Source organism: Hylaeus volcanicus, chromosome 1 (assembly GCF_026283585.1).
Source record: "Hylaeus volcanicus isolate JK05 chromosome 1, UHH_iyHylVolc1.0_haploid, whole genome shotgun sequence".
In the NCBI taxonomy this organism is placed as follows: domain Eukaryota; kingdom Metazoa; phylum Arthropoda; class Insecta; order Hymenoptera; family Colletidae; genus Hylaeus; species Hylaeus volcanicus.
In genome coordinates, this window is record NC_071976.1 from 31,888,684 (window position 1) to 31,913,767 (window position 25,084).

Sequence of the window (25,084 nt, forward strand, 5' to 3'; positions counted from 1 at the left end):
CAACTTTTTCTAACTCTTTAAGATTCGTATAAACATTGTACAGGAGTTGCACCCATTTCTTCGAAATTAATTCCTAAAGATCAAAATCCTCGATTAAAAGCTTCGGTAGCGAGCTAACGATCTCGTCAGTGGTAAATGTGCGATACAGAAAAGTTCTGTCGCGCCTCGAAATCAATCCCTACGAATCATCAGCAATTGCTATCGTTTCCAAATCGGTAACGCGCGTACAGCTCACGCGAATCGAACCAACACCGGACGCGCGGCCCCTGGCCATTTAATCACCGATAAGCGCGGCCACGGGGATCGTTCAATGTCATCGACCGTACTACCGAAACCATATTCGGCCAGTGAGGTCCTATTCAAGGTCTACCGGTCGTCAAACCGTCCAACGTCCGACGTAGACCTCGCGTCGACTTTACTCGAGGTGGACAGACTTGTCCGCATACAACATTCGAACAACTAATTAGAAGCGAACCCCTCGCTTATCTGTTTGATAAGGTGTTAAAAGTACGGTATTCCTAAAGCACTATTTACGATACCGAAGAATACTGTAAAAAATGTCCAAATCGTCGTAAAAGGATAAAATTGATATTAAAATTGTAAGCGACGAGAAAGCACTCGGTAGAATTAAGTCAAAAATAAACCCAACCCAACCCAACCGTGGACCGCGAGTTTCGACAGACGCGATCGATACAGTCGGTTTCTACACTCCAAACATAGTGTTCTACGCAAAATTCGATCCAACCGCAAGGGTGGTACAAGATTCCCTCGAGAGAGAGAGAGAGAGGATTCGCGCGACGAATCGTCGAGTTTTCCCCTTGGTTCTCCGTGAAAGCTCGAGTACACGCGATAAAGTACACGGCGATCACAGCACGGGGAGAAAATTCGAAAGCAACCAGTCGTGAAAACCTGTTCGGTCGAGTCATCGGGGCACGACTCGTTCCCGAACCGTAAAACGGAGACTAGTCGCGCACGGGCAAAAAAGGACCCAAGCGATCGATCGATATAGTCCAACGATCAGTGACGATTTACATCATTTCGAAATAAAGACAAACCATTCTTTACGAAAGAATAATAGCTGATGGTTACGAGAATCATTCACCGGCTACGATTTCCGTTATCGTCAGTTGCTATACTTTCATAAAAAAAAAGTGTTATCTTTATCTGAATACGACGTAAGTAAAATCGTCACTGGCTTTTATTACGTCGGCGCACGGGATCTCCGCGAGGCAAGTCGATCGCGATCGGCTACGTTTGCGATCGTTTCCTCGGGAAGCATTGCGTTAGTACACTGCGACACCCCGATCCGTTAACCAAAGACGTCACGAAGCATCGATCACGCGATCGTCGCAACAGAGCAACACTTTCGAATCGTTCGGAAGCTTGCAGCACTCTTGGATCCGGCGTTATTTGAATCGATTAAAGTTACTCGAACGCCTCAAACGTATTTCACGAACAGATCGGCTGGGTAATTTTACGATCTGGGTAATTTACGAAATTTCTTTTTTATGAAGATCGAAGAGTACTGGAAGCTTTCGAGCGACGTAGTGAGCGCGTTTACGCTAGGAGAGCTACGTTTACGGCAACCGAAGGAACGATTCTTGCAAATCGACCGATCTGGTCTTCCTTTACGCAGCCGGTTTTTCTGTCCGTGATTCGCAGACGTTTCGTCCCGTTACAGAGACGCGCTCTGCCCCGGTTACCGCAATCGTAACCCTTTTTCCGAGCGTAATCGTTCAACCATACCCCTTTAACACGTTTTGCGTGACGAGGCACATTATTGATCAACGAAACGGCGACGGTGGTCCCGAGGTTCCGGGCCAAACGATTCGATTTCCAGCCGAGTTCTCCACTCTACGTTTAGTCGCGAATTCCTACACGTATTCGTATTTTAATTTCGACTGATTTTAATACAGCATTCGACCATTGAATAATTAAATAATGAAAGTAAAAGCTATTGGGTTCACTTGTTTTTTTAACCTCTTGAAGGATTTAGACACATATCTGTACGTTTAATTTTTGAATTCTTTTCAAAATCTGAGATCGAAACTGTTCTACCAAAGTCTACCATGACTAATCCTGAACTACGATTACTACAAAGCAACCTGTCGATCTTATCTTGGAACAGTTTGGAAGTGTCGTGAAAGTCCGAGATAGCAGTTTTCGCGTGGCTGTAAAAGTTCAAAGAACGTGGATTTTTAATTCCTCGATGCGCGTATCGTGTGCTTCGTTGCTATACGTTACGCAGTTTCTAATTTTTCGAATAATAGGTTTTTCAAGAGAACACGTATCGTCGAAATCTGCAAAAGTCGCGCGTTCCACGATTACCAGATGAGTGCGATTCGATTTACTAAATAAACGAACCGTGACATTACGTTATAGCGCGCATGATCGATCGCAGGGTCAGGAGTGGATCCAGCACAGGCTCACCCGTGACATTTTCAACCCTCGATCGGTGAAAGAATGTTCAAAGGTCGAGAAACGGTCGCGTCTTTAGCGTCGCTTTAACACCTTGACGCTCGTTACGTTTTTCTTTGAAAACTCGTGGAAACTCGATCATCAAATTTAAGCGAAAATTTAATATATAAGGCGTTACGAAGCATTTACAGACTTTCAAAGCGCACGGTACTCGGTAAATTTGGTAACGAAACTTTTATATAACGGGAGTCGAAACATCGATGTTGCAAGTGTTAGAAGCGATTTTCTTCTTATTTCCTTCGGTTCGCGTACGGATTCTGAACGCGGGATTATTTTACCGTAATCTTTTCTTAATGTCCGCAAAAAGTGTTCCACGCGTCCTCCTTCCATTTCCACGTTCCATCGCGAGACGAAATTCCGTGTTCTTTGAAATGTTCGCAGCAAGTTTAGCTTCGCAAATCGAGTATCGCACTAATTTTATAAAATTGGGACCCGATGATAATTGTACTCTGACTAAATGAAACTCTGACAAAATAGATCTGTCGATTCACGTTGGCTAAGAATAATATTATATACACCTCAAACAGATAATATACCAGATAATAGCAGAGCCCTGTGCCTTGGAATGTTATTAATGAAAAGAGTGTAGCTTTGAATAAAGTAAACTTCTGCGGCATTCCTCTATAAATACAGAATCTACGGAAGCACTACTTCTTATAAAAAAAATTCTCAGTAAAGGACCATAACGTATCCTCTTTTTGTAACCAGTTTACCAGGTACTATGCGCTTTAAAGGTCAGTAAACATTCTTCCCGGCACTCCGAACAATTATTCTCGCGCTCGAAATGTCCCCGTCGCCGTTTCGTCGTTGAAGTACGAGCTACGAGTAAGGAGCATAACTGTACGCCGACTTTCGCCGAATTGCTGGGACTTACTTTGGAGTTCGTGACGTGGTCGGCCGGCACTGATTCTGGAACGGTTTGCAGAGTGCTCCGCATACTAGCGGACATTGTAGGCCAGCCAGTTTCACTGCCTCAAACCCTCCGACGCTTTGACGATGCACCCTCTTCCCCTACGCCTGCAACACGATCGGAATTCGGTTAAAACGAGCCAAAATAAGTCGGTAAAATAAGTGTTTGGAAAAATAAATTGGGCCCAAGAAACAGAAATTATATTTATTTTCAATTTGTAAAACCAATTCTGTCCAGGACTCGTGCATTAATAAATGCTCACGCATGCTTGAAATAAAAGCTTGAAATACAGGCTTGATAACAATCCTACGGGCTCAATTTGATATAGAAACGCTGGAAATTTCTCCACCGTCGATCGAGCAAGAACGATCGACGTAGAGCGCGATCGAGAAATCGCCAATGACGCTCGTTGAGCGTTCACTTTTTTTTTTCTGGAGCGGCAGTCGAACGCAGAAAACAACTTCTCGGATGTCGCGCACGATAACGGTGCATCTGGACCATCGACGGAGTGCTCTCTACTAATTGGTATGCGCAGTGAACCGTGCGTTCAATTAGAAGAGTGGTACTCCTCTGGTACGTACCCATGCGTCGCTTCCACGACGCTAAATCATCAAACGACTCGAGCGCGTAGCCAATTTGCGTTTAGGCGTGGACGGGGACAAGACAAATTCTACTCAAATAATTAGTAGAGTAGCAAACCGTTGCAATTTATTCGCCAAGTTCGTTTGGATTGGATGTTTGGGACCTTTGAAATTCTCGCGCCTCTTAGACACGATTCATTGTAATAGCGGAGAAATCAAAGTGGAAGCACGAGCTTCAAGGAAGTTGCAGCTTAACGAGCTTAGTTTGCATTTAAAATTCAAAACAAAATTTTAATTTTAGTTACATCCGACAATAAAAATGTCCATTTTCCTCTCGATAACCGCGCTACATCGCTTTGCTTTCCCTACTTCCCTGAATTTTTGTTTCCCTCCCTCGTTATGCGAATAGAGTAGTTCAACAAAAACCTGAAATATGAACAGAGAAATTTAAGACTCGAAATCGCCGAGAGGATAGTTTATGATCGGGCACAAAGGAGGACACGGACCCTGTTGCATTAGGTCAGACATCGAAACGGACCAGCGACCGAACTCGTACAGGTAGGCGAGGGTGAATCATACCTCGTAGCCGACCATACGTCGGAATGTAACATCGGACCAATTTCGACTCTCGTTTGTCCGTCCCTCGATAAAAACGCTCCTTGCGATGTGTGTTACGTACAAATTTGTGCAAAGTAAAATTCAGTTCCTACTGACCAACGATCGACTCCCACGAATGGATTCCAATTGCGAAATAGAGGTGTATAAGCCGTCGAAAATCAAATTTTCAGAGAGAAAGGGACGATTTGCGGGGAATCGTTTGTTCTCGCTTCGGTTTCTGCACAGGCTTCGATCCAATCGCGTAGAACGGGAAGCCGTGGATAGGAACGAAAGGACCGATAAAGAAAACGAGAATACGCGGATTGGTACCGACGCGACGACGCCGAGTTACGTGCCGTCGTCGCGCTCTCTCTCGCGCGTTTCCACCTCGAATCGAACGAAACAAGGTTGGCGAAAGTCGTCCCTCGGCATTGAGCGATTATTAATCCCTGGCCGAGCATTATCTCTGCGGCGTGACCGATGAGAAGACTCGGCGATCGATTATTTTTTTCCCAACATGGAAACGGGAGAGCTTGGAGAGTCGAATCGCTTTATTCATCGATATTGGAAGCTCGGAGCTTTTTCAAACCGGTACTTCGTACACTTAACCCTCGAGTACTCCGTGTATCGTTCTGGATACACGGAGTACTCGATGCTCCACTGAAGAACCTTATCGAAAACCCTTTATTGTGTATATCCTGGAGGAAAAATTCATTTCTTTATCGAGAGAACTCCCACTGTCGAAAGTGTGGAATCTTCTATTATCAATAGTCGATACAGACGGACCCAAACTATTTATAAAGAGAGTTTCAAGCTTGTGAGGTTGGAAGAAGGGTTTTCGAAAGTGCTTGCATTCAAAATTGAAGAAAAAAACCCTGAACATCGCACTGAAGAACTCTTCAGATGTTGAATTTCATATTTCAATTTAGAATCAGGTAGTTATTGATTTTGAGCGACGGCTTGTTTACATTGTGGATACGAAAAATTGTTTATGGAAATTGAGTGCCTGCAAACCTCTCATGCAAGAAAACAAGTAATTGCCACGGTACACATCAGCAGCCTATTTAAAAGTTCGATCACGCTCGCGGATTTACGTTTTCGCGTCGTTAATATACGGTTGCAATGGCGGCGAGCCGTGCGCAATGATTTCTTTTTTCCACTCGCCGCGAGCGCAATGCAATTACAAGAAAGTACGGATTTTTATGAAAATCGAATTAAGGTGGTTGCTCTAATGACGGACTGGACGTACTTTTTGAAAATTCGATTCGAGGACTGGAGTACAATTTTCTCGAATGATTACTGCGTTTCAAAATAGAATGTTAATTCATTTAAAGAGCCAATGAAGTAAAACCTCTACGCACATGTTTATATTTTTGTCCGTTCTTCCCAAACAAAATTCTGTTCCACATTTTCAATACATTCTTGCAGAAAGAACAACACCTTTGCCAACTGCGACTACCGCGACTACCGAGACCTGTATTCCTCCGAGGTTGGATCGATAGCGACTACTTCGATAGGAAGCACAAAGTAGCTGGCTGGTAGCAAGCGAAATACAATGAATCCTGTTTAAGAGGCGTGCAAATTCCTATTGTCGAAGCTCCAGCCTCCCCAAACAGTTAATCGAATACCAGTTAAATTTCCTCTACTTCCCCCTCTGAGGAACATAACTCGCGTCTCACCTGGCGCCTCTTAGACAGGATTTACCGTATTCTCGGATTGCCGTAATACGCCTTCGCGTAATTCTATTACGAGCACACCCCCTTGGTCGGGGCACGAAGGCATAAAGTGAGAGGATCGGCACACTTCCGCCTTTGCTCGACCGCCTCGCAGCACAAAAGCCACAGACTGGTCGATAGAAAATATTAAAGACACGCGTAACAAGGAGAAACTCGATCTGGACTCGCGAAACGGGTCCTTCGTCGAATTTCGCGGGCGAGAAAAACTGGTCTACCAGATTGACCAAAAGAAATCACACAGCGCCACGGAAATACAAATTTCTCCGAGCTCTTGGACAATAAGTGTCCGTATCAAATTGCACGATCGAAAACAAAATTGGAGCAACGCTTTGGGTCTGACTACGCTATTCCTCTACTTAAACAGAAAAATTTATATACGTAATATCCATCGTAATCACGATCGATTGGAAACATAGCTGTCGCGACATTAATTGTTCGAGATTATGGCGAGAACGACCGCCGACGCGGTTCTATTCGCTCGGGAAACAGGTGTTTCGAATACGCTTTTATTCGGCGGGCACCTGCGAGACATCGTCGACTAATTATAGCAGCGAGCACGAGCGCGAGAGTCATATAGGAATCGCTGGTGCGCGTCGATGTCAACGAGCAAGTATTTGCATTTGAACTTGATTTATCCATACACGGGGTACCAAAAGGCACTCGTTATTAGAAATAAAAGAAATGGAATTGATAGTTGATAAACAAAACGCTCAATTTAGGTGGAAGCTTACTTTACAGAGGGCTTCGGGAAACTACCGATCTAAAAAGTTTGTTATAATTTTCATACCGCAAAAATGATTTTTCAACCACCCAAAAAATATAATCCTCCAAGACAATACTTCCCCCTATAAACCCCTCCAGAGTCAACTCAAAAGCATTATTACTTTTCAACCAAAAAATTCATCTCCAGTTTTCAGCCTCATTCAAGTAAATAAACAGGCTCCACTTCCAAATTTTCTACTCGGTCCACAAATTCGAATCCACCAAAATGATGACTTAAACCCCCCTTAGATTGGGTCAGACTACCTCATGCTTAAATTTCGTCGCAATCCCGTGACGGTGACGCGGATATTTCCGCGGTGGTTATCACGGGGGAGTGGGCGCGCGCATCGCGGTACACCGTGTCCCGAAGTTCGAGCCACCTGTGGCTGCGGCCAAGAGGGTCGCGTTCGTTAGAAGGTACAGGTGCGAGGAGCTACCGTTCGCTAAGTCAAACGTCGAAACTGGGCTACACCGAGTCACGCGAAATTAGGTCCTAGACCGTCCCTACGAACTGGGTCACCCGGTACGCGCGCAGCCGGTCGGGAAGGTAGTGGATACACCTCCCTGACGTCCCAAACCTCGTGGAACTTATCACAAACCACCGACAACCGCGGTTCGCGATCGCTTTTCCGTGCTAACAGAGAGGGACGAGTCTCTATTCCAATAATAGACAACGAATGGAACGCTTTAGGAATCTAACGCGAAGAATTTATGGACGGCGAATCATTTTTTTTTTAACTTGAGTATATTTTTACGATTAGACAATTTCTGGCGACAACCGGAGCTTTTCGCGCAATTGCTTTGCGGTACGAGCGCGTAAAAAGGAAGCGTTTCGAAGAACGGCAATGAGAACGGGTGGGGACGTGTGCGCGTTTCCTACTCCGATTCGACAAATTATGAGGAAAGTTTCCTCGTCCTGGCTCGCTCTGGTCTAGTCGGTGGTAGCGCAATGGGAGACTATTATATAAATGAATGAGTTATGGGAACGTAACAGTGTTGTGGTTGTCTTAATGAAAAAACATACCTCTTCCATAACCCTTCTCTACAATTTGGAAGAAACTTTGCAGATTTGCCAAAGAATACTCATTTTCTTTTAGCGATGGCCATTGAAGATGAAACTACCGTCAAGAAAAAGAATTCGAGATACACGAGTGACATTCGAGCAGCCCGGTAGTTTCAATGTCAATAAACAAGGTACCTCGAGAAGCGTTCCTCATCCTTATCTCGAGCACGATGAGAAAGCTACATCAGATTACTCGTATTGCCAAACGATGTTGGACAAATAGTCCACCCACTGTTTACGTAATTACTCGCTATTACATAAACTCGCGAGCTGGGGTTCCATAACGTAATCCAAGAATAAATCGTCGGTCGACGGGTAACGATGAACTCTCGCTAAGTGAGATTATTTCGTCTGCGTCGTGTATCGAGCGTAACCGCCTCGCGAGGGAAGCAACATGAACGAGAGCGTCGATCGGAGATAGGTAAAATTTTATTGGTGTAGCGAGCAACGAATAAAACCTGCCGGCAATGAATCATTCCGTGGCGTTTACATTCGATAGAGCCGTTGGATTTTTACTAAAATTCGATTTCATTACGCATCGCTTCCATATCAAAAATCAATATTTTCCAAACAGGAACAGGTTAAACGCGATTCCAACGCCAGGTGGGCGTTAATATTGCGTTTAAACTTTGCTTTGAATTTTATTGCGCTTCTACTAATTACCCAATGGGAACTGGTTAATTAACAAACCAACCTTTTTCTCCTTCTTCCGGAAGAAAGGCTAAAACTAGAGTTTATCTTCGCGATTTAGCGTAAGATACACATGCTAACACTACCCACATTTTACTTCAATTTATATTCTATCTAACAGTTAAAACAAAACGTTCTTATTTGTTCAGAGTGAAATATAATCCAGGCTTCAATTTTTTGTATAAATCCTATAACGCAACAACTGGGGAGGTCATTAGCACCGCGCGGGTGACCCTTTGGCGACAGGGACAGAGGGCCAGACAGGTAATAAAAAACCATTTCGATCGGTAAGAGGCTTCACCGACGGCTGGCAGCCGACGGACGAGGAAGTGGACGATATCGAAAATGCTTCCTCGTCATATGATGCGGTTACGAAACAAAGACCAGCAAAGTGCTTGTTCGTTCCAGAGAAAAATACCCAATGAAAGGTTTGCTCTTTGAATAAAAACGCAGCTATGAAACGTAGCATGAAATATCTCCGCAGTAAACGATCGAGCAAACACCACCGATAAATCGCTGTTGGTTTCGTCTTTCATCTGTTATTCGAATAAAATCCTATTCGTCTCTGGTAACGAACGCGTGCAAACACGCACAGCCGCCGTGATACCGAGCGTCGGATCAGCAGTACATACGCGTTCTTTCTAGAGACTTAATAAGAGTCGCAAAATAACGTTTCCCCAAGTATTTGTTTCGCATTCATCTGTTATTACAATTTTATCTTCATTCTAGACAATTATCTGGTAAAATTTCTTCTGTATAGTTTTTCCATGTCGCGAGTGTAGATATAACCTAGTACTTCGAACTCTTCGAGACACGCGATTCAAAAGAAAACTCGAGTATTCCGGAAGAACAGTGTCAAAACTTTGAATAAGACGTTACATCTAAAATATGGGAGATTCGAACAACCTAACCCCAAAGAGTTAAATCGTTCCGTCTTTTGAACGGAAGTGAAGCAGAACCGCGTGGCAGAGAGCCGGTCGACGAACGATTCGAAAGAAACGCAACGAGCGTTTCGTTTCACCGTTAAAGCTCGGGCGTAGAGCGAATGTTTACGAATGACGATTTCGAACGATACGGGCTAGACGTCAACGAGCAAAACGCGCTCCGGAAGCGTGCGCGATCGTGACAGACGAGTGACGAAAATGTGGGGTTAGGAGTGCACGGGCGAGTACCCAGAGCGAAAATAAAAGGCGAAGCAACGGTGGTAACGGAGGGGAGGGGAATGAAGCCTTTTCAGAGCCAAATCGCGAGACAGAGAGTAGGAAGAAAACGAAGGAAAGCCAAGTAACTACTCGCGAGGAGCCTCTTCGTTGGCAAACGTCCCCCTCCCCGTCGCGACGGGAGCCTGATTTTTTGGATACTTACCACGCTTACACGATAGTGCACATAAGCGAGCAGTCATACATAGGCACACGCGCGCGTGAACGCAGGTACACGGGGCACGTACGTGCGAGCCACGGGCACTCGCACACGCCAGCCATACGAACCGAGAAACCCACACCCACTTACTGCTCGGTAGGTAGGTAGGACGCGACACGCTTCGGGGATATATATCACACTCTGTCCGTTAAAATACGTACGCGTCGAGATGCATATACACGCGGGAGCAGCACGCGTTTCGTTTTATCTAAGGTAAAGTCTCGGGCGTCGAATGTCGACGTGTGCGACGAGGTAGGACACCGGTGGAAGTCGGCAGTGGCGGCGGCAGCAGCACCAGCGGTGGTAGCAGCACCAGCGATTTAAGCCTCGTCTGCCACATGCAGCGAGTCTCCGATCTGGGATCGGCGACGAACGCGAGAAATACAGCCGGGAGACGGTGATCGCGTACCTCGGTGGGCGCACATCGGTACTCGGTCGTGTATGGAGTCGCGAGCACTGCCACCCCACTCTCTGTCTCGGTCGTTTTCTCTCTCTACGCCTAGCGCTCACTCTCTCGCTCTCACGGCCGCCGTTCGTCTCTGTCCTTCTTCGTTCGTTCTCCGTCGCTCTCTTTGGGTGTCCGTCAGTAACCTAGAAAGCGGTGGCGGCGGCCATTCAGGATTACGGGACTCCGTCCGTACGTCCGCCTTGTCCGAGAGAACGAGACCCACCGAACAGATACGCAACCCACGTCCCCGTAACGTCGATAACCCACGATATTTCTACCCCTTTTCACGAACGTTTCTTTACTTCACGGGGCCGAGGTATCCGTGAATTTTCATGCGGCACACGCACGGCACGCACACACTCCGCGACTCGCGACGTTCCAAGATGCAACGACGTCGCGTTTACTCGCTACTCGTACCACAGGATCGATTCAACGTTCGAATCGTACAAGGGATCCACTAAATTCACACCGTACTCCCTTAACGGGCTCACGCACTGCTCACTAGCCGCGATCTCTCACTCGGGGAGAGCGCACCTTCGCCACGACAGATCGCCGAGAGAACACTAGCACAGGGCTATGGGTGTGCTTCTTTTATCAGCGTATCGTCGTTCCGGTCGACGCGATACCCACGAGACCGGGCGGCCCTCCAAACTAACGACTTCAATACAAAATATATTTACCCATTTGTGACAGATTTTCCGTACGAGACGCACCACATTAACGACCGTCCCCCACCTATTATCACATACAGACATTACCACACTTCGATTTTTCAAGATGGCGACGCGCCGTCGTCGGCCCGAGACACGATGCGGACAAACTGTAAAGTTGCGTCGCCACCGTAGCGACGATTCCTAATACTACGACCGCGAATTTTTGAACCGTCGATAGCCTCGGAAGAAAACATCAACTCGAAGTTTCTTCTTCGGAGCTTGACTGATCTACGAGGTTTTAGGGCAAGAATGGAGCTTGAAATACTGGAGCCAATAATTATGATTTTATAACAGTACGGTTATTGATTCGCGAGATATGTAACGTTAAAGTTCTGATGGTTTGTTAACCTGCGAAAGTACAGAAACCATTCTCAAAATATAAACAAAATTCTTATGTAGGCACAGAATTTCGAATCTATTACTTAAGATTCTTACTCAAGACTCGATTTAAAAATAGAGGATATGGAATATTCGTTTGAATATTATAAAAACCTAAATATCAATTTGATCGTAATAAATTAACGCAAGTCAGGTTGGGTATAAAGGGCCAAGGATGCAATTCGAACATAAGTTTATTGATTCTCCTAATCGAAATATTATGTTCAATGGTTCGTCATGCGATGGAACGGTTAGTTAACCAAGTAATCGTTTAATCGAATAAACATTGCGAATATATCGCTGTACGGAGTTTCTATTTGTAATCTACTATTCAAAGAAAATTCTGACGAGCTCTGCCAAAAGTGTAGCGTAGTTGGTAAAGTGCTTGCCTACCGTACCGCGATCATTTGTTAGCCCAAGTTCGAGACCCTGTATAGATTTCGAAAAACGCTCCAACAGTGCTCGAATTAGTTGGTACTCTAATTAATGTAAAGTTATCTGACGGTAGTTGGGTGTTTCGATAAGGGGGACGCCTAAAAAAGAATACGTCTTTTTGATATTTTCCGAAGTATATTATTTTACGCACTTCGATACAGCCCTATAACGTACGTTCTAAATTTCGTTCGAAAATATAGGACGACACCTCTGCCAGCAGATATCTAATCGGTAGCAAAATATTTTTGTAACAGTTCCTCGTATATATCTTTGTCAGTTTTAAGGAATAGACAAAAGATAACTCTATCCACCTGGAAGTTTAAGAGATTCGTCAGTAACCTGACGGTTCTTTGCGGAAATCGTGTAATATTTCGAAACGATATCCTGTTCTGAAAATCTTACTGCGTCTTTGTTGTCGAGTAGGAACTTCTTGACCGTCGACAAAGCTACTTTGGCCGCCGGTCTTTGCGGATATCCATAGATTCCGGTTGATATGCAAGGAAATGCTATTGTGCGCAATTTATTCTCTTTGGCTAAGGCGAGACTATTTTCATAACATTCCCTCAACTTTTCAGGCTTTTCCCCTTGCGGGCCAACCGTATGAATGACATCTAAAATATTACATCTATGAAAGATCTATCTCTTGTACCTTGTTGTGCATACTAACACTTTGAGGGTAACATATAAGCCCCGGTTATTTTAGCTTCTCCGACGCGACATCCTCCCAAAGTTGCACACTCTTTCTTTAAATTTGGTCCTGCAGCTCGGTGAATAGCTCCGTCAACTAAAGAATATTTCACACCCTTTAGTGAGTCGTATATTCCTTCCTCTAGCTTTGCTATTTAATATTTATTATGTACCTCCTCCACCACCGAGAAGTCTAGAATTTGCAGCATTGACGATAGCGTCTATCTCTAGAGATGTGATATCACCCTGCCACATTGAAACTTTGTTAGCTAACTCGTTGTCAACTTTCTCGACTTTCTCAAGTGTCAACAAGCCGATATTGGATTTATTTTTATGCCAATAGTCCACCCATGTTGGAATTTGATCTAACGTGGTAATGCTTCCCTTATAGTATTTCCTTTTCTCTTCCATTGGCATGGTTAAGAATTTCTCTATTCAAAAGAGGACAATCATAATGAATACCTCTACGCGCTTTCCGTAGGATTTGTATCGATACAATGTCGATTCGAGAATTAAAATGCAAACTTGTACGATTGAAACTATCAACCTTTACGTAACTAAAAAAAAATTTAAATAAAGCGTGCCTTACGTTTTTCAACCTCGAACGACATGCTTGCTTCAGGATTGACAGCTGTGACAAAATTCGATCCAGACAGGGGATTCTGAACGATCAGTCGAAGTAGGACGGCAACTGGTAAACGATCGGCGAGCGTCGCCTGGAAATCAGAAACAATTCTCTTCTCACTACGACGTTCACTCGACTCGTGGTATCCTCTCGTCCCTTACTCTGAGAGCGAACATAGTCTTCTGTTCGAAAAAGACGTTAACGACTTTTGTCAGTCATGAATTCTCGATCCTTCGAACGGAAAATTGAATCTAACTACGTATTTTCACGGTTTCGCGTCGGAGTCGAACTTATTTGCAGAAAAAGTTTCAGGAAAATCGCGTTGTTTTGCTTCTATCTGATTAACCACAATCGCGACCGGCAATAACGCACTAATTTGTTGATGGCGCAACGGGACACATGTGGCGACATCTAACGGGAAATCGTCCGAATTATTCAATTCTCTTCTTGTACACATGCGTCATCTACTGAGGTATTCCGAGAACTATATTTAAATTGCGATTCATTTGCTGTGCTTTACAGAAGGCATTATTATTTAATTCGGAAAAGCTCATAGGAACATGAAATAAGTTCAAAAACAAAATGAATTCATTTGTACCTTAATTCTTTTATGTAAAAGTTGAAATTTACGATGAATGTATTGCTTTGGAATACAACTTCTCTGCATTTACCTCGATGAACGAAGCATGAGCGATGACGTGTGTAGTAGTGACGTCATTCCTGTTCTTGAAATACTTAGAATGACAAAAAGTACGACGTAAGCAACGTGTAAACGTCAAGCTAAACATACCTTGAGTGCCCTCTTACTCATAGACGTACGTGTAATAAGGCTAGTCTAACGCCAAATGCCTTATTTTCCAGGACCGATAAACCCATGGCTGAATCAAAATTATTTTAACAGAAATAGAGGACCTAATGTAATTTTTTCTCTTTAAGGATCCAATAGACTTGAGTCCCCCATTAAAGATACCGCCTATGAGTTACCAGAAAGCAAGAATAACTCTCCGACTCGAACCTTTGTCCTTTTCAAAGAAAGCGTCCATTTGTAGCTTAGTCAGTTAACGTAGACACTAAATTTATCTTCGATTTACTTCCCTCGATCCCCCCCCCCCTCCTCCCCCTGGTCACCTGCGCAAACTTCCCCGAAGTTCGTCGGAAAATGCCGTATAACGACGACAACTTGGAACTTTCCATGCGACCAACCGCCCACGCGATGCTCCGATGCACCAAATCTGTCCTGCGACATCGTTTCTCGTGCCCTTTAATTTCGTGCGGGGGTGGTCTCGTGTGGTGCCATACCTCACGTATTTACTGATCGCGGGACGGTCGCTCTCGAAACTTTCACCAAGTATTATTACTATAACGTCCTTTTTACGCAAATCGGATGAAAGTGAACGCGGCGTAACATACTAATAACGCGAAGGCTATTTTTAAGAATGATACAGAGGGAAAGGGAACAGGTAGATAGGATTGTTAACTCTGTTAGGATTGAAAGTAGGATTGGGAGATCCAAAATGTTGGAGATATTAACCTTGAATAATATTTTATATAGATTAGGGGTTTTTATGTTTTCTGAAAATTCTGTTTCGTGCTTTGCCTTCTTCGAGTACGAGATACCCCTCACCCCAGAGGTCATTCTCACCAGATTTCAGTACGCAGTCATCGATATTAATGCATCTGTAATATTCTAATAAACCTAGCACAATATTTTCTAGTACACCCCAACAATTTAATAGGGGATGTTTAACGAGTGTTAATTCTTTGATCACTCTATCAACCGTGGTTTAATATTCCTTCCGTCCTCGTGAAATTTTGATGAGGCTGGAGAACATTCCTCCGTTTTCGACTCAATATACAATACCTAGCGGAAATGAAACCGGGCCAGTCCACGAAACCGGAAATCGATGCTTCGATCCATCTGTAAAAAACTCCAGAGAACCAATTCTGGTTGGTCGACCTTATCAATGGTGAGATCTGTGCGCGAAGGCCATTCATTCAGCGGCGAAGGTGGTTCGATTCGAAAGGGTCGGTCGTATTCCAACTCATCGAGTGAATGAAGAGGAACGCCGACGCCCGACGTCACCAGCAACGCCATCCTGTAGAGAATCGCTGAACGAGAGAACCCTGTTTCTTCACACACCCATATACAGGATGATCTAGTAATTGCAGCTCAACCTGGATGGGGCGAATCCTTTCAAAACAAAGACTGTACAATTAAATTTAGTTGCACAGAATAGGAGGATAAGCGAGAGGATAAGTGTCTTCCTATTCGATCTTCGTCGACTCTGTTGAGTGCTTCCGGTTGTGAGGTCTCTGCGAACGGTGAGCACGCAAACTAGTGGCGCCACTAGTTTGCATGCTGAGATCTGATAGACATTAAGTGCCGACAGACATGGTAAACAAACATTTAAAGATTCCCTCTAGGCCTCTAAAGGTTCTATACTAAACAATTACACAATGTAGAGATTATTCTCAGAACCAAACAAGTATTTCTTACGCTCCACGAAGAAATTAAAATGTAAGCAAGAATATATACTTATGTAGAAGAATCTTACTTTTTCTTTTCAATATATTTTTGTTTGCAGAATCATCCTCCTCCCTTCCGTGCAAGGAAGGGACACTTAGGGACAATTAGCGGGACACCCTGTATAGAAAGACATCGCAGCGCATGCTGAAAGCTTCTGGTATCGATCCGTCCGCGCCTGAGCTTTCTCGTTCGCCTCACAAGCTTCGCGAACGTCGCCTGGGTAGAATCGTCTTGCGTGGAACTGCGCCGAGAGCAGGCGTATTTTTTCCCCCGATTCTCGCTATCCAGTCGTGATTTTCCAGCGGCAGCTATCGCGGAACACTGAACTAGGGACGATGGCGCGTCGCGTGGACTATGCCAAGGCGATCATCATATTGTGTGAGTTTTATTCGACTGGATACTATGCGCGTCCGTGTAAAATCGCACGAGTCGACCGACTGGTTCTGCGACAGAAAGCCCAGTGGTTTCGTCGTGACGCAACTTCCGATGTAACCGGAGATGGGCAGAATTTTATTCGAGCAAATGTAGACTAAAGTCATTCATAAAATCGTTATTCGTGAATCAAGGTTGCAGCGAGGCTCGTGTTAATTTACTTGTATCTTGAACATTCGGAACGAAAAGATTTCTGTAAGAATTTTGTGAGCATACGAGTTTATTCTGTAAGTGAAATTGGTATTATTTGTTATTCGAATTTGGTCCATCTCTGGTGCAACGGGGTTTTAGCGTTAATCGAGGTGTACTCAACATGGGAGTGATCTTGATGTCGCAGTTTACATTGGTCTGTGTTGTTGGCTATGCGATGAGATATTTTTATCAAACGCGGAAATTGATTTTTCTTGTTCCTGATTCTTGAGACACATGGAGATAGAATTACTAGTTTTTTATTTTAGCTAGATTCGTGTGATTCTGACTCAAGATCAGGAACGTTTGAAGAACAAAAGTAGAAGATGGCTCTGTTAAATTTGTTTAAGGTATTGAGAAGGGTTGAAGAGACTATCACAAGGTTCGCGATGGTTTCTTTTCCAACGTCGAGTTGAAAAAACCACCCCCTATCGTCCTCAATATTCCAACTATTAGAAACAAGAATATTCAAATCAACCTAAACCAATCTAGAAACTAGCAACGACAGATGTTTTAACAATCGAACATGTTTCAAACGATAAGCACCGGTCACGGACATTCGTCGAGTCTCGTTTACGGTTCAAAGTTCCGCGAGATCGCGACTTCTCGATTCCTCGATCGCGATCGTCGCTCGAGCAACCGCTCATTTCGCGCGGAGAGCGTGCGGTGTTTCCATTTAGATCGTTGATCCACGTCTCGAGGGGTAAAAATCCTAGCGTGACTTAGGCTACTCGCGTGACGTATCACCGGTCTCGGGGAAAGATAGGGGACACGTTTCTCCAAATATTTCGCGCGATAAGCGTGCGGTGCGAGGCCCTTAAGGAGTCAACCACCTCGGAAATGCTTTCGGTCTGAAGCAGATAAACTGCGAAATTATTTTCGACTAAGAAACAAACGAATTTATTCCCCGCAGGGTGCGTCTCGAGCACGGCGTTCAGCGTCCCCAGCCCTTCGTCAGCGCCGCTGAGATTGAACGACGAACTCTACACGACACGCAGGGCGGTCCAAGTCCTCGTCGATCTGCCCGTTTCCAATTCCAAGCTACCCCTGGTAAGAATTAAGAAAATCACCCTCTAGAAACGCAAACAGCGAGTGCGTACTCCGCGCATAGTGCCCGAGAGTCTTGCGCCTAGAACCTCCTAGGTCCAAGGACCACCGAACAGGGCTTCTCCCAGCGCCACCCAGTGTGCACGATGATTCTAATAATTAGTCCCCTTCGTCGTTATGCGATTCATCAAGGACGGGGAAGCTTTGTTCGACTCTGGTCTTCAGCGTTGTCAAGGTTGTTTCTCACTGGCGAACATTAATCCAACCCCGTTTAACCCCGACTCGAGGGACGAAAGGGACTTGTCGCGACCGTAAATAAATATTTCACTGTTGCGGAAGTCTGCGTGGGACTTTGTACGCGATCGATACACGCATCGGAAATAGTAAACGCGTTGTAATGTACAGGAGGAGCAATTATGTAAATTGATTCGTAGGATGTGACCTTTTCCCGCTGTCGAGGGAGCAGGCCTTGTGTTGGCGTTAATGGTAGGTGTTTGCACATGGGAACACCGATTTCAACGATTAAAGCATTAGTCCGCGATAACGTTTAGCGTTTCGTCGATACTTCTATAACAAAAAGGAAGCACCATTGTTTTTATTCGATTTTAGTTTCACTTATGCATTCATGGCGGAGGCTTTAGCGCACTATGACGGAGCAGGTGTATCATGTTTTCATAGTGTGCACTACGATTTGCATTCGAGATAATTCGTTAAATATAGAGTCGAAGACGGTGCTGTTTAACCCCGATAAGATCGTAGATCGCGATCGATTGCTGCTCCAAAGCTATGTGTAAGTACAGCCTGTTGCTCGTCGAGCATTTGCATACGCTGTCTCGGTGTACACAGAGTAAACCCAATGATTAATACCCTCATGATGAATTTTTCCATTCGTTGATATTTTTAAATTCTCGCGTAATACTTTGGCGAAATTCATTCTATAGGTGTATAATTCATTCTATAGGTGTATAATACTCGCGCTCGTGTCATTTCAAATAATTTTAATTTCTGGATTACGATTTCGTTATTTAAACATGTAACGTGAAGAATATTTCCAAGCCGGTGGTGAACTCTGAGCTGTGGACCACGACGACGATACCCGCGGAGACGACAACGACGACGACGACGACGACAACCCACAGGACGTTCTCCGCGGAGCAGCCATTGTATCGTTTGGACGGCAGCAATGGACAAGCCTGCATCCTTCTGCAAGTGGACGCTCTGATCACCGTGAAATACCGGACGAAACTCGGGGAAGATCGAGTACGTTGCGTTTACTTTCCCATTCCTCGTCGGAATCGCGTATCCAATTTTACCCATTTCCAACAAAAACCAGAGCTGAAGTAGAGTCTTAACAAGATCCAAACGAACCTTTCTCACAGGAATCGAGCATTTACGTCCCCGACAACGCCATAGTGACCGGTAACTGCAACAGCGAGACCACGGTGACGATGTCCCTGAAGTGGGACGCGTTCGTCCTATCGTGGAGCTTCGCCAAGGTACGAAGATCATTAAATGACACGCGAGATGTAATTTTCCTACCCTTTGTCCACGGTTTTCTTTTTTATCGTTGCGCGAACAGCCAATCGTTCCACCGTCTGCCATCGAGGTCACGAAAGCTGCGTGGCTGCGTTTCAACCTGCACACGAAACGCTCGTTTCGAACGGGAGATCGATAGCCGCGTCGGCCCTTTTATTCTCCACGATTCACTTCGGCCACGGTGTACAGTCGGCCGGTTCCGTTCTCCATTTCGGTTGATCGCGTGACGAAGGCCTCCCGACGATTTGCTCGTTGGCCCTACGCGCGAAACTCTTTTATTCGCGATTAACACGCCACCGGGGACACGACGATCATTATTATTACTCGCTGATTAGCCTCCGGGAAACGCGATTGCATCTACCGTGCGATTATTCAATTGTATACCTGCTTTAATCCAGTATGCGCGATAACGAGTGGGCGGCGTATGAACTTTTTACATGGAAGTCGAAGAACGGAATGTTTAATTCTTTGATTCCTTTGGCGAATCTTAAACGAAAAAGAAAATTCAACGTTCCTCGTTAAATTTATTCAATCCTAGGAAAGAATTATAGAAGAAACCGGCCGTTTTATTACTTCTCAAGTAATTAGAGTTGCGAACAATCATTCGTTGAATTTTTTAGACGCCAGGTGGGGAGCGATGGTACGTGGAGAAAATTGAGCTGACCTACAATTCCAGTGATCGACACTTCGAGCACATCGACGAGCCAAGTGAGTCGAGTGCAGCAAGGTTTCCACGGTCGCGTGACAATCTTGGACTGATTCCAATTCTCTTTCCGTTCAAGACAGGACAATCAGGCTGAGCACGGGGCAAAAGCACGCCGCCATGCTGTTCCCCACGCCCGTTGGAAAGTCGTACTCCTGCATAGACGAGAAGATCATCCCCCTGACCGATGGCAAGAATCATGCCAGCGTGCTGCTCAGGTATACCGATCCATCACATTTCCTTCGATATATTCTACAGACTCCACAAATTAGGCCGAACGCACACGGGCGCAACCGATTTGAAATTAGTGTTGTAAATCGTTTGCGCTCTTTGTTTTACCTACTCCACTATCTTTGTTTTGCCTAGATCCACGGTCGCATGCAACTAACTTTAGATTCAGAGTGGTTTGAAACTGATCAGTTGCGCTCGTGTGCGATCGGTCTTAATCAGGAATTGGTTGATTTCTTGAAAATACAGTTCGTGTATTCTAGTAACAATTTAACAATCACGATCTTTCTCACTGTTTTAGATATGCACTAAATATTGTCTTCCCTTAAGAAATCTTCAGAGGCGTCATTCTCACAAAATTACTCATAAAATTACTCACAGAATTTTTGTTCACCCACACCGATCCTAAACACAGTACACTCAGAGACAGTGCAATCATCTAAAATAACCTCCATGTCGATTCAAGAATATTCACCCAACAACGAAGGCAGACCTCCTCCATCCAGGGTCCTCCAGTCCTCCTCCATCCAGGGTCCTCCAGTCCTCCTCCTCCAACTTACCTAGAGACCTCGAACAAAAGTGCTCACACTTTCGTCTGTAATTGCAGAGACATGAAGCTGCAGCCGTTCAAGTTCAAGAACAATGAATTCGCAACGGAGTTTTCCTGCACATCGCTAGGCGCCCGCGGATTTCGAGACGAGACCGCCCCAGTGGCGGTCGGCTCGACCCTGGCTGCTGCAGTCTTGCTGACCATCACCGGCTACGCGGCCTATCGCTACTTCAAGGTGAAGAAGGTCAAGTACGACACCATGGAATAAATCCCCGGATGCCGAAGAAACACGCGAGACCTACTTCAGAGGACAACCGACACTCCCAAACGAGACAAACCGTACCTTCTTCGTCGTCGAATCCTCTTCCTCGAGCCACGACCGTTTCCAACCTGGTCGATGGATCTACTCCATAATCAGATCTAACCAAGGATTTCGAAACCCAAACGGGTCTCATCCAAAGGTTCGTCGACGTTGGTAGCCGAACAGAGGAGTTCGCGAGGAGACTGCGTTCATTTGTAGGATAGCAATCGCCATTTTGTTAGATTCAACATCGATTCAGGTTTCCGTTTCCGTGGAAATCTCGATGAGGACGTTGGGAAACCAGAGGGTGGTTGCTAGCCTTTTAATTCGAGGAAGTCGACTCACTCTTCTCTAAACAAAGTCTTTTTCATAATCAAGCAAGATGTAATGTTGATTTAATCTTTGGTTTGCAAGGTAAAACGAGACTCTCTCCTTCGCGTTGCAACCAAGGACGAAGCCGTAAGGGTTTCACTTTTTCTCGAATCCTGTTAGGTTCGAATCTGTTCTCCTAATCATCGTCATAAAATCCTGTCCAATATCCTTTGATTTCCAATGCGAAATTCCTCTCCATCGCGAAGCAACCAAAAGTTTCAAGGATTCCATTTTTTGTTTCAACCCTGTCAGGTCCTAATCCTAATCACCTTTCCAATAATCCTCATCGATAGCCGTGACACGTATATTCGCGCAATATTTCTTCCATCGAGCGCAAACCGGCGCGGTTTGCTTAAAGTTTTCGTAAGGCATCGTGTATCCCTCGCGCACCGACGCGGGGCGTCGTGTTACGCGACGCATCGCAACGTTTCGTTTCGCGAGCTTCCTTCCACTCACTGGGTTATGATTCGCGTTGTACGCCTCCGTGACCCCGAAATAAACGCCCTGTCAGGCAGCTGGAGAACTCTTAGAAGTCTCGTTTCGTCGAACTCCGTTCGCGACGGGACATTTTCGCGTCGATCGCGGCCCTAATCTATTGCTTCGATAGTTTATCTCGCCCTTTGTCCTGTAAATACTGTATTCAGCGATCGTTGCGTCGGGCAGCTTCGACCTTACAAGGTTCCTTTCAGGATTCCTCGAAGGATTCGTCTACGTCCGAGTCGTCGAGTCTTGTATCGAGACGTAAGCAAAGTCTTACAATTCGACGGTCGCTCGTGGCAGTTCCTACGCGTGCGCAACGATCGCTGGAGTAGCTCGTTTCGTTTCTATCTAATAATTCTCGATGTAACATATCGTGTAAATATGTTTGGGCGATCGACGAAGCTGGCGAGTGAATTACTCGATGCATTTTTTTTTCACGCCGAGACCACCCTCGCCACCGGGGGAGGACGGAGAAGGTGTCGCTCTTATTTCGCAGTTTTCTAGCGTCGCGAGCTTCGACGATCGCGCGATGATTTTTGAAGATTCTTTAATATGTCGCGTGCATTCATTATTAGTCGATGGATAGTTCCATTTCAACGATCCGTCAGCGTATGGAGTCGTTCTTGGAGGAACATCGTCGCTAACGATCTCGGACCCTCCGTTGCTGGAGTTCTACTCGATTTTTCGGAAGAGAGATTAATCGGTGTTTGTTGATTTTTGAGCAGAGTCCTCTTCGAGGTGGAATGTCCTGTAAAATTTGCAGTAGTGCAATGGGGGGTTCGGGTACCCTCATATCAAGATTACGTAAGTTCGAAGTGAAAAGAGCGCCTCCAAGAGGAGGAATATCAAGAACAATGAAGGATAACGTCGAACGATCCGCCAATTCACGCTGGATACGCAGGGTGTTCGGAGACAGGTGTCGGGGACTTTAACAGCTGATTCTATGTACCGAAACAAAACGAGCCAGTAATTGTTGAACAGGCACGACAAGTTTGAGAAGCTCGTTTAACTTTTTAGTAAGACTCAAAACCTGACGAGACCTCAACACGAGAGCGCAGAACTTAAATACCCTCTTTACGAGTCACAAAGTAAAAAAATCCTCAAACGCAATTTTCTTTTGCTACGGAATACACTTAAATTTCGTGGCATTTGTCTTCGACCACCCTGTACATATGTAGTTATAGTTAAGGAGCAACGGCGTACCTAAGTGTAACGCATACGCTGCGCGTATAAATTTACAATTATCGATATGTGCGTAACATATGACCTCTGTCTTCCAAGTGCATATTAAAGTTGAAACTTCGTGTGTAAATATATAAATACATACATGCATGAATGCATATTCATATATATATACATACATATATACGTATTATGGATATGTCGTGCATCGTATTTCTGTGACGAAGTCGACGTCGTCGTTAGGCGTCGTCGTTGGGCGTCGTCGATTCGCGAGTCAGCGTCGGCAGAACGATGGAATGTGTTTCCCTTTTCGCGCGATTCGAGGAATTCGAGAGGCGTGCGCGCCGTGGATCGGATCTCTCTGTCGATCGCGAGATGGCTCAGCGTTCCAACCTTTTTTTCTTTTTTTTTTTCGAACCATCAGACAAAGAAACGAAGTTACTTCACGATACGGTATTATATATCACGGGGATGGTCTAGATGTAATTTACGAAGATGTGTATTTTTGTGCTAAAGCCAATCTTATCATAGACGTTAATAACGGATACGAGTTAGGCCGTTCTCCCACTCGAACGACGCGATCTAAGGATTTAAGGATCACCATTTGAACGTTCCGTAATGCAAGAAGAGATTTCCAAACGTTAGAATTTGTTTCGATACAAATGGCGGTGTTCTCACTTTAGTCCCTTTTCCACCTAAACGATGCAACTGAATCGCAGCGAATAAAATTCCCTCCTGACTATTGAACCTTTATTATACTACATAATTATGAACGATAATTATTACGAGATCGAAATTCCTTTGGTAGTCAATTTCTACTTACGGTTTCCTCTCCATCGCAGTCGAGTTCTATAGGCGAGAGAATGGCATAGACAAACCCTATTCCTCGATCATCGTCGCTTCTATACTGAAACACGAATAAACGCAATTTAATACACTTTGCCCGAATCAAGTGAAAACGTGGCATAACTTATATCAATAAGAAGGAAATCAAAACATTGAAATGACGAATCGATTCCTGTTTCCGAGTGATCGTTTCTTTGACGACGTCGTTCGAACGGGGGAGTGGCTTTGGTCCGTAACTTTGCAGCACTCGTCGTGGAACACTGTCGACGTGGTGCATTTTTACCAGAGAAATGTAGGAGGAAAGGACACGCCGAGGAAGAGTGCTAAGTCTCGAGAATTTCGGTGGGACTGAGTCGAATTACGAATCATACCGCTTGACCTATTTCTGCAAACGTTAAGTCTCATAGTAATTATTGTAACATCACGGTAGGAGAGGACGGATTACGGATTCTGCGCGATACAGCGACACGGTGAGTAACGTGCGGCTATTAAAAATTGTATCGTATCGATAAAAATAAAGGCTGTTATACAAGTTCGTTGCGGTAGTCGCTCATCCTATCATTCGCTCCGTTACTTTATTTTTGTTCACCATTACAACGTCTTAATTAGTTGCTGGATACTTGGATATCTTTTTCAGTTAGGAAAGACATGAGATTGAATGGGTCCTGTCTAAGAGGCGCGAGGTCGTCCCCACTACTTCTCAAAACTTCGAGCCTTGTATCAGGTGAATCCAGAGTTGGAAAATGATATACAGATCGATCCCACGAGTCTCGATTCAGGCCCGACCTAGTGCCTCTTAGACAGGTTTCGCTAAAATCAAATGTAAAAATTGAGAAAACAACGCGAGATACTAAACCAAGATCTTTACCATATGGTAAACGCTTCACTGCTTCGTAATTACATAAATGATCGCGACGTCGACGCAAGTGTCGTTTTGTGAAATTTTCACGGATATCGTGGCCCTCGTAATGGCAGATGTCTGTTTACGGACGGAGAAGGGTCACGGGGACATAATAATTTGGACGACCGTGGAAAAGGGCGTGAAAAGTACAGTCAAGCAGGCTTATGCCCGTCGACGACCCTCCCGGGCCTTTACGCAACGCGACGCACAGTTGTCAATAGTTTATTGTCGCAATGTCCATTGAAATCCCGTCGACAATGGGTCGAGG

The 25,084-nt window shown here is 44.9% G+C and overlaps 3 protein-coding genes across 6 annotated transcripts in view; 1 reads left to right on the forward strand and 2 right to left on the reverse strand.

Moving 5' to 3' along the window:
* LOC128879913 (serine/threonine-protein kinase MARK2-like) overlaps nucleotides 1–3,495 on the reverse strand; it is an 80,932-nt gene extending 77,437 nt beyond the window's left edge. Inside the window, exon 1 of one of the 2 annotated variants that reach the window (XM_054129494.1) lies at nucleotides 3,353–3,495. The gene's annotated coding sequence lies outside the window, so the exon portion shown is untranslated. The remainder of the gene's footprint in view (nucleotides 1–3,352) is intronic. The other variant, XM_054129594.1, reaches the window with a different exon arrangement.
* An 8,456-nt stretch (nucleotides 3,496–11,951) lies between these two features.
* Nucleotides 11,952–13,916, reverse strand: LOC128872107 (macro domain-containing protein CT2219-like). 2 transcript variants are annotated; one of them, XR_008456100.1, is made up of 7 exons: nucleotides 13,684–13,916; nucleotides 13,487–13,613; nucleotides 13,071–13,328; nucleotides 12,878–12,994; nucleotides 12,613–12,821; nucleotides 12,385–12,521; nucleotides 11,952–12,308 (listed from the first exon to the last, which is right to left on the reverse strand). XR_008456100.1 is itself a non-coding variant. In XM_054114467.1 (6 exons), the coding sequence occupies exons 1-6, from the start codon at nucleotides 13,696–13,698 to the stop codon at nucleotides 12,435–12,437; spliced, it is 813 nt and encodes a 270-aa protein (XP_053970442.1). In that variant the 5' UTR covers nucleotides 13,699–13,915; the 3' UTR covers nucleotides 12,335–12,434. The 2 variants fall into 2 exon arrangements, 1 of the variants encoding a protein (XP_053970442.1); XM_054114467.1 differs by lacking the exon at nucleotides 11,952–12,308 and having other exon boundaries at nucleotides 12,335–12,521; nucleotides 13,684–13,915.
* Nucleotides 13,917–16,192: 2,276 nt separating this feature from the next.
* LOC128880710 (uncharacterized) lies at nucleotides 16,193–24,450 on the forward strand. Of its 2 annotated transcripts, none has more exons than XM_054131077.1 (7): nucleotides 16,193–16,427; nucleotides 17,584–17,720; nucleotides 18,762–18,977; nucleotides 19,097–19,213; nucleotides 19,874–19,961; nucleotides 20,036–20,174; nucleotides 20,792–24,450. In XM_054131077.1, exons 1-7 carry the CDS (start codon nucleotides 16,385–16,387, stop codon nucleotides 21,000–21,002), a joined length of 951 nt encoding a protein of 316 aa, XP_053987052.1. In that variant the 5' UTR covers nucleotides 16,193–16,384; the 3' UTR covers nucleotides 21,003–24,450. The 2 variants fall into 2 exon arrangements, with proteins under 2 accessions (XP_053987052.1, XP_053987059.1); XM_054131084.1 differs by having other exon boundaries at nucleotides 16,221–16,427; nucleotides 18,774–18,977.
* Nucleotides 24,451–25,084: the final 634 nt, after the last annotated feature.

Bases quoted from the DNA above. Each gene is read 5' to 3' on its own strand.
- LOC128880710 (XM_054131077.1), top strand. From the start codon at position 16,385: ATGGCGCGTCGCGTGGACTATGCCAAGGCGATCATCATATTGT. The intron at 18,978-19,096 runs GTACGTTGCGTT...CCTTTCTCACAG, and splicing joins CGAAACTCGGGGAAGATCGA to GAATCGAGCATTTACGTCCC. The intron at 20,175-20,791 runs GTATACCGATCC...CTGTAATTGCAG, and splicing joins CATGCCAGCGTGCTGCTCAG to AGACATGAAGCTGCAGCCGT.
- LOC128872107 (XM_054114467.1), bottom strand. The intron at 13,329-13,486 runs GTAAGGCACGCT...TCTTTTGAATAG, and splicing joins GTCGTTCGAGGTTGAAAAAC to AGAAATTCTTAACCATGCCA. The intron at 12,995-13,070 runs GTACATAATAAA...AATATTCTTTAG, and splicing joins ACTTCTCGGTGGTGGAGGAG to TTGACGGAGCTATTCACCGA.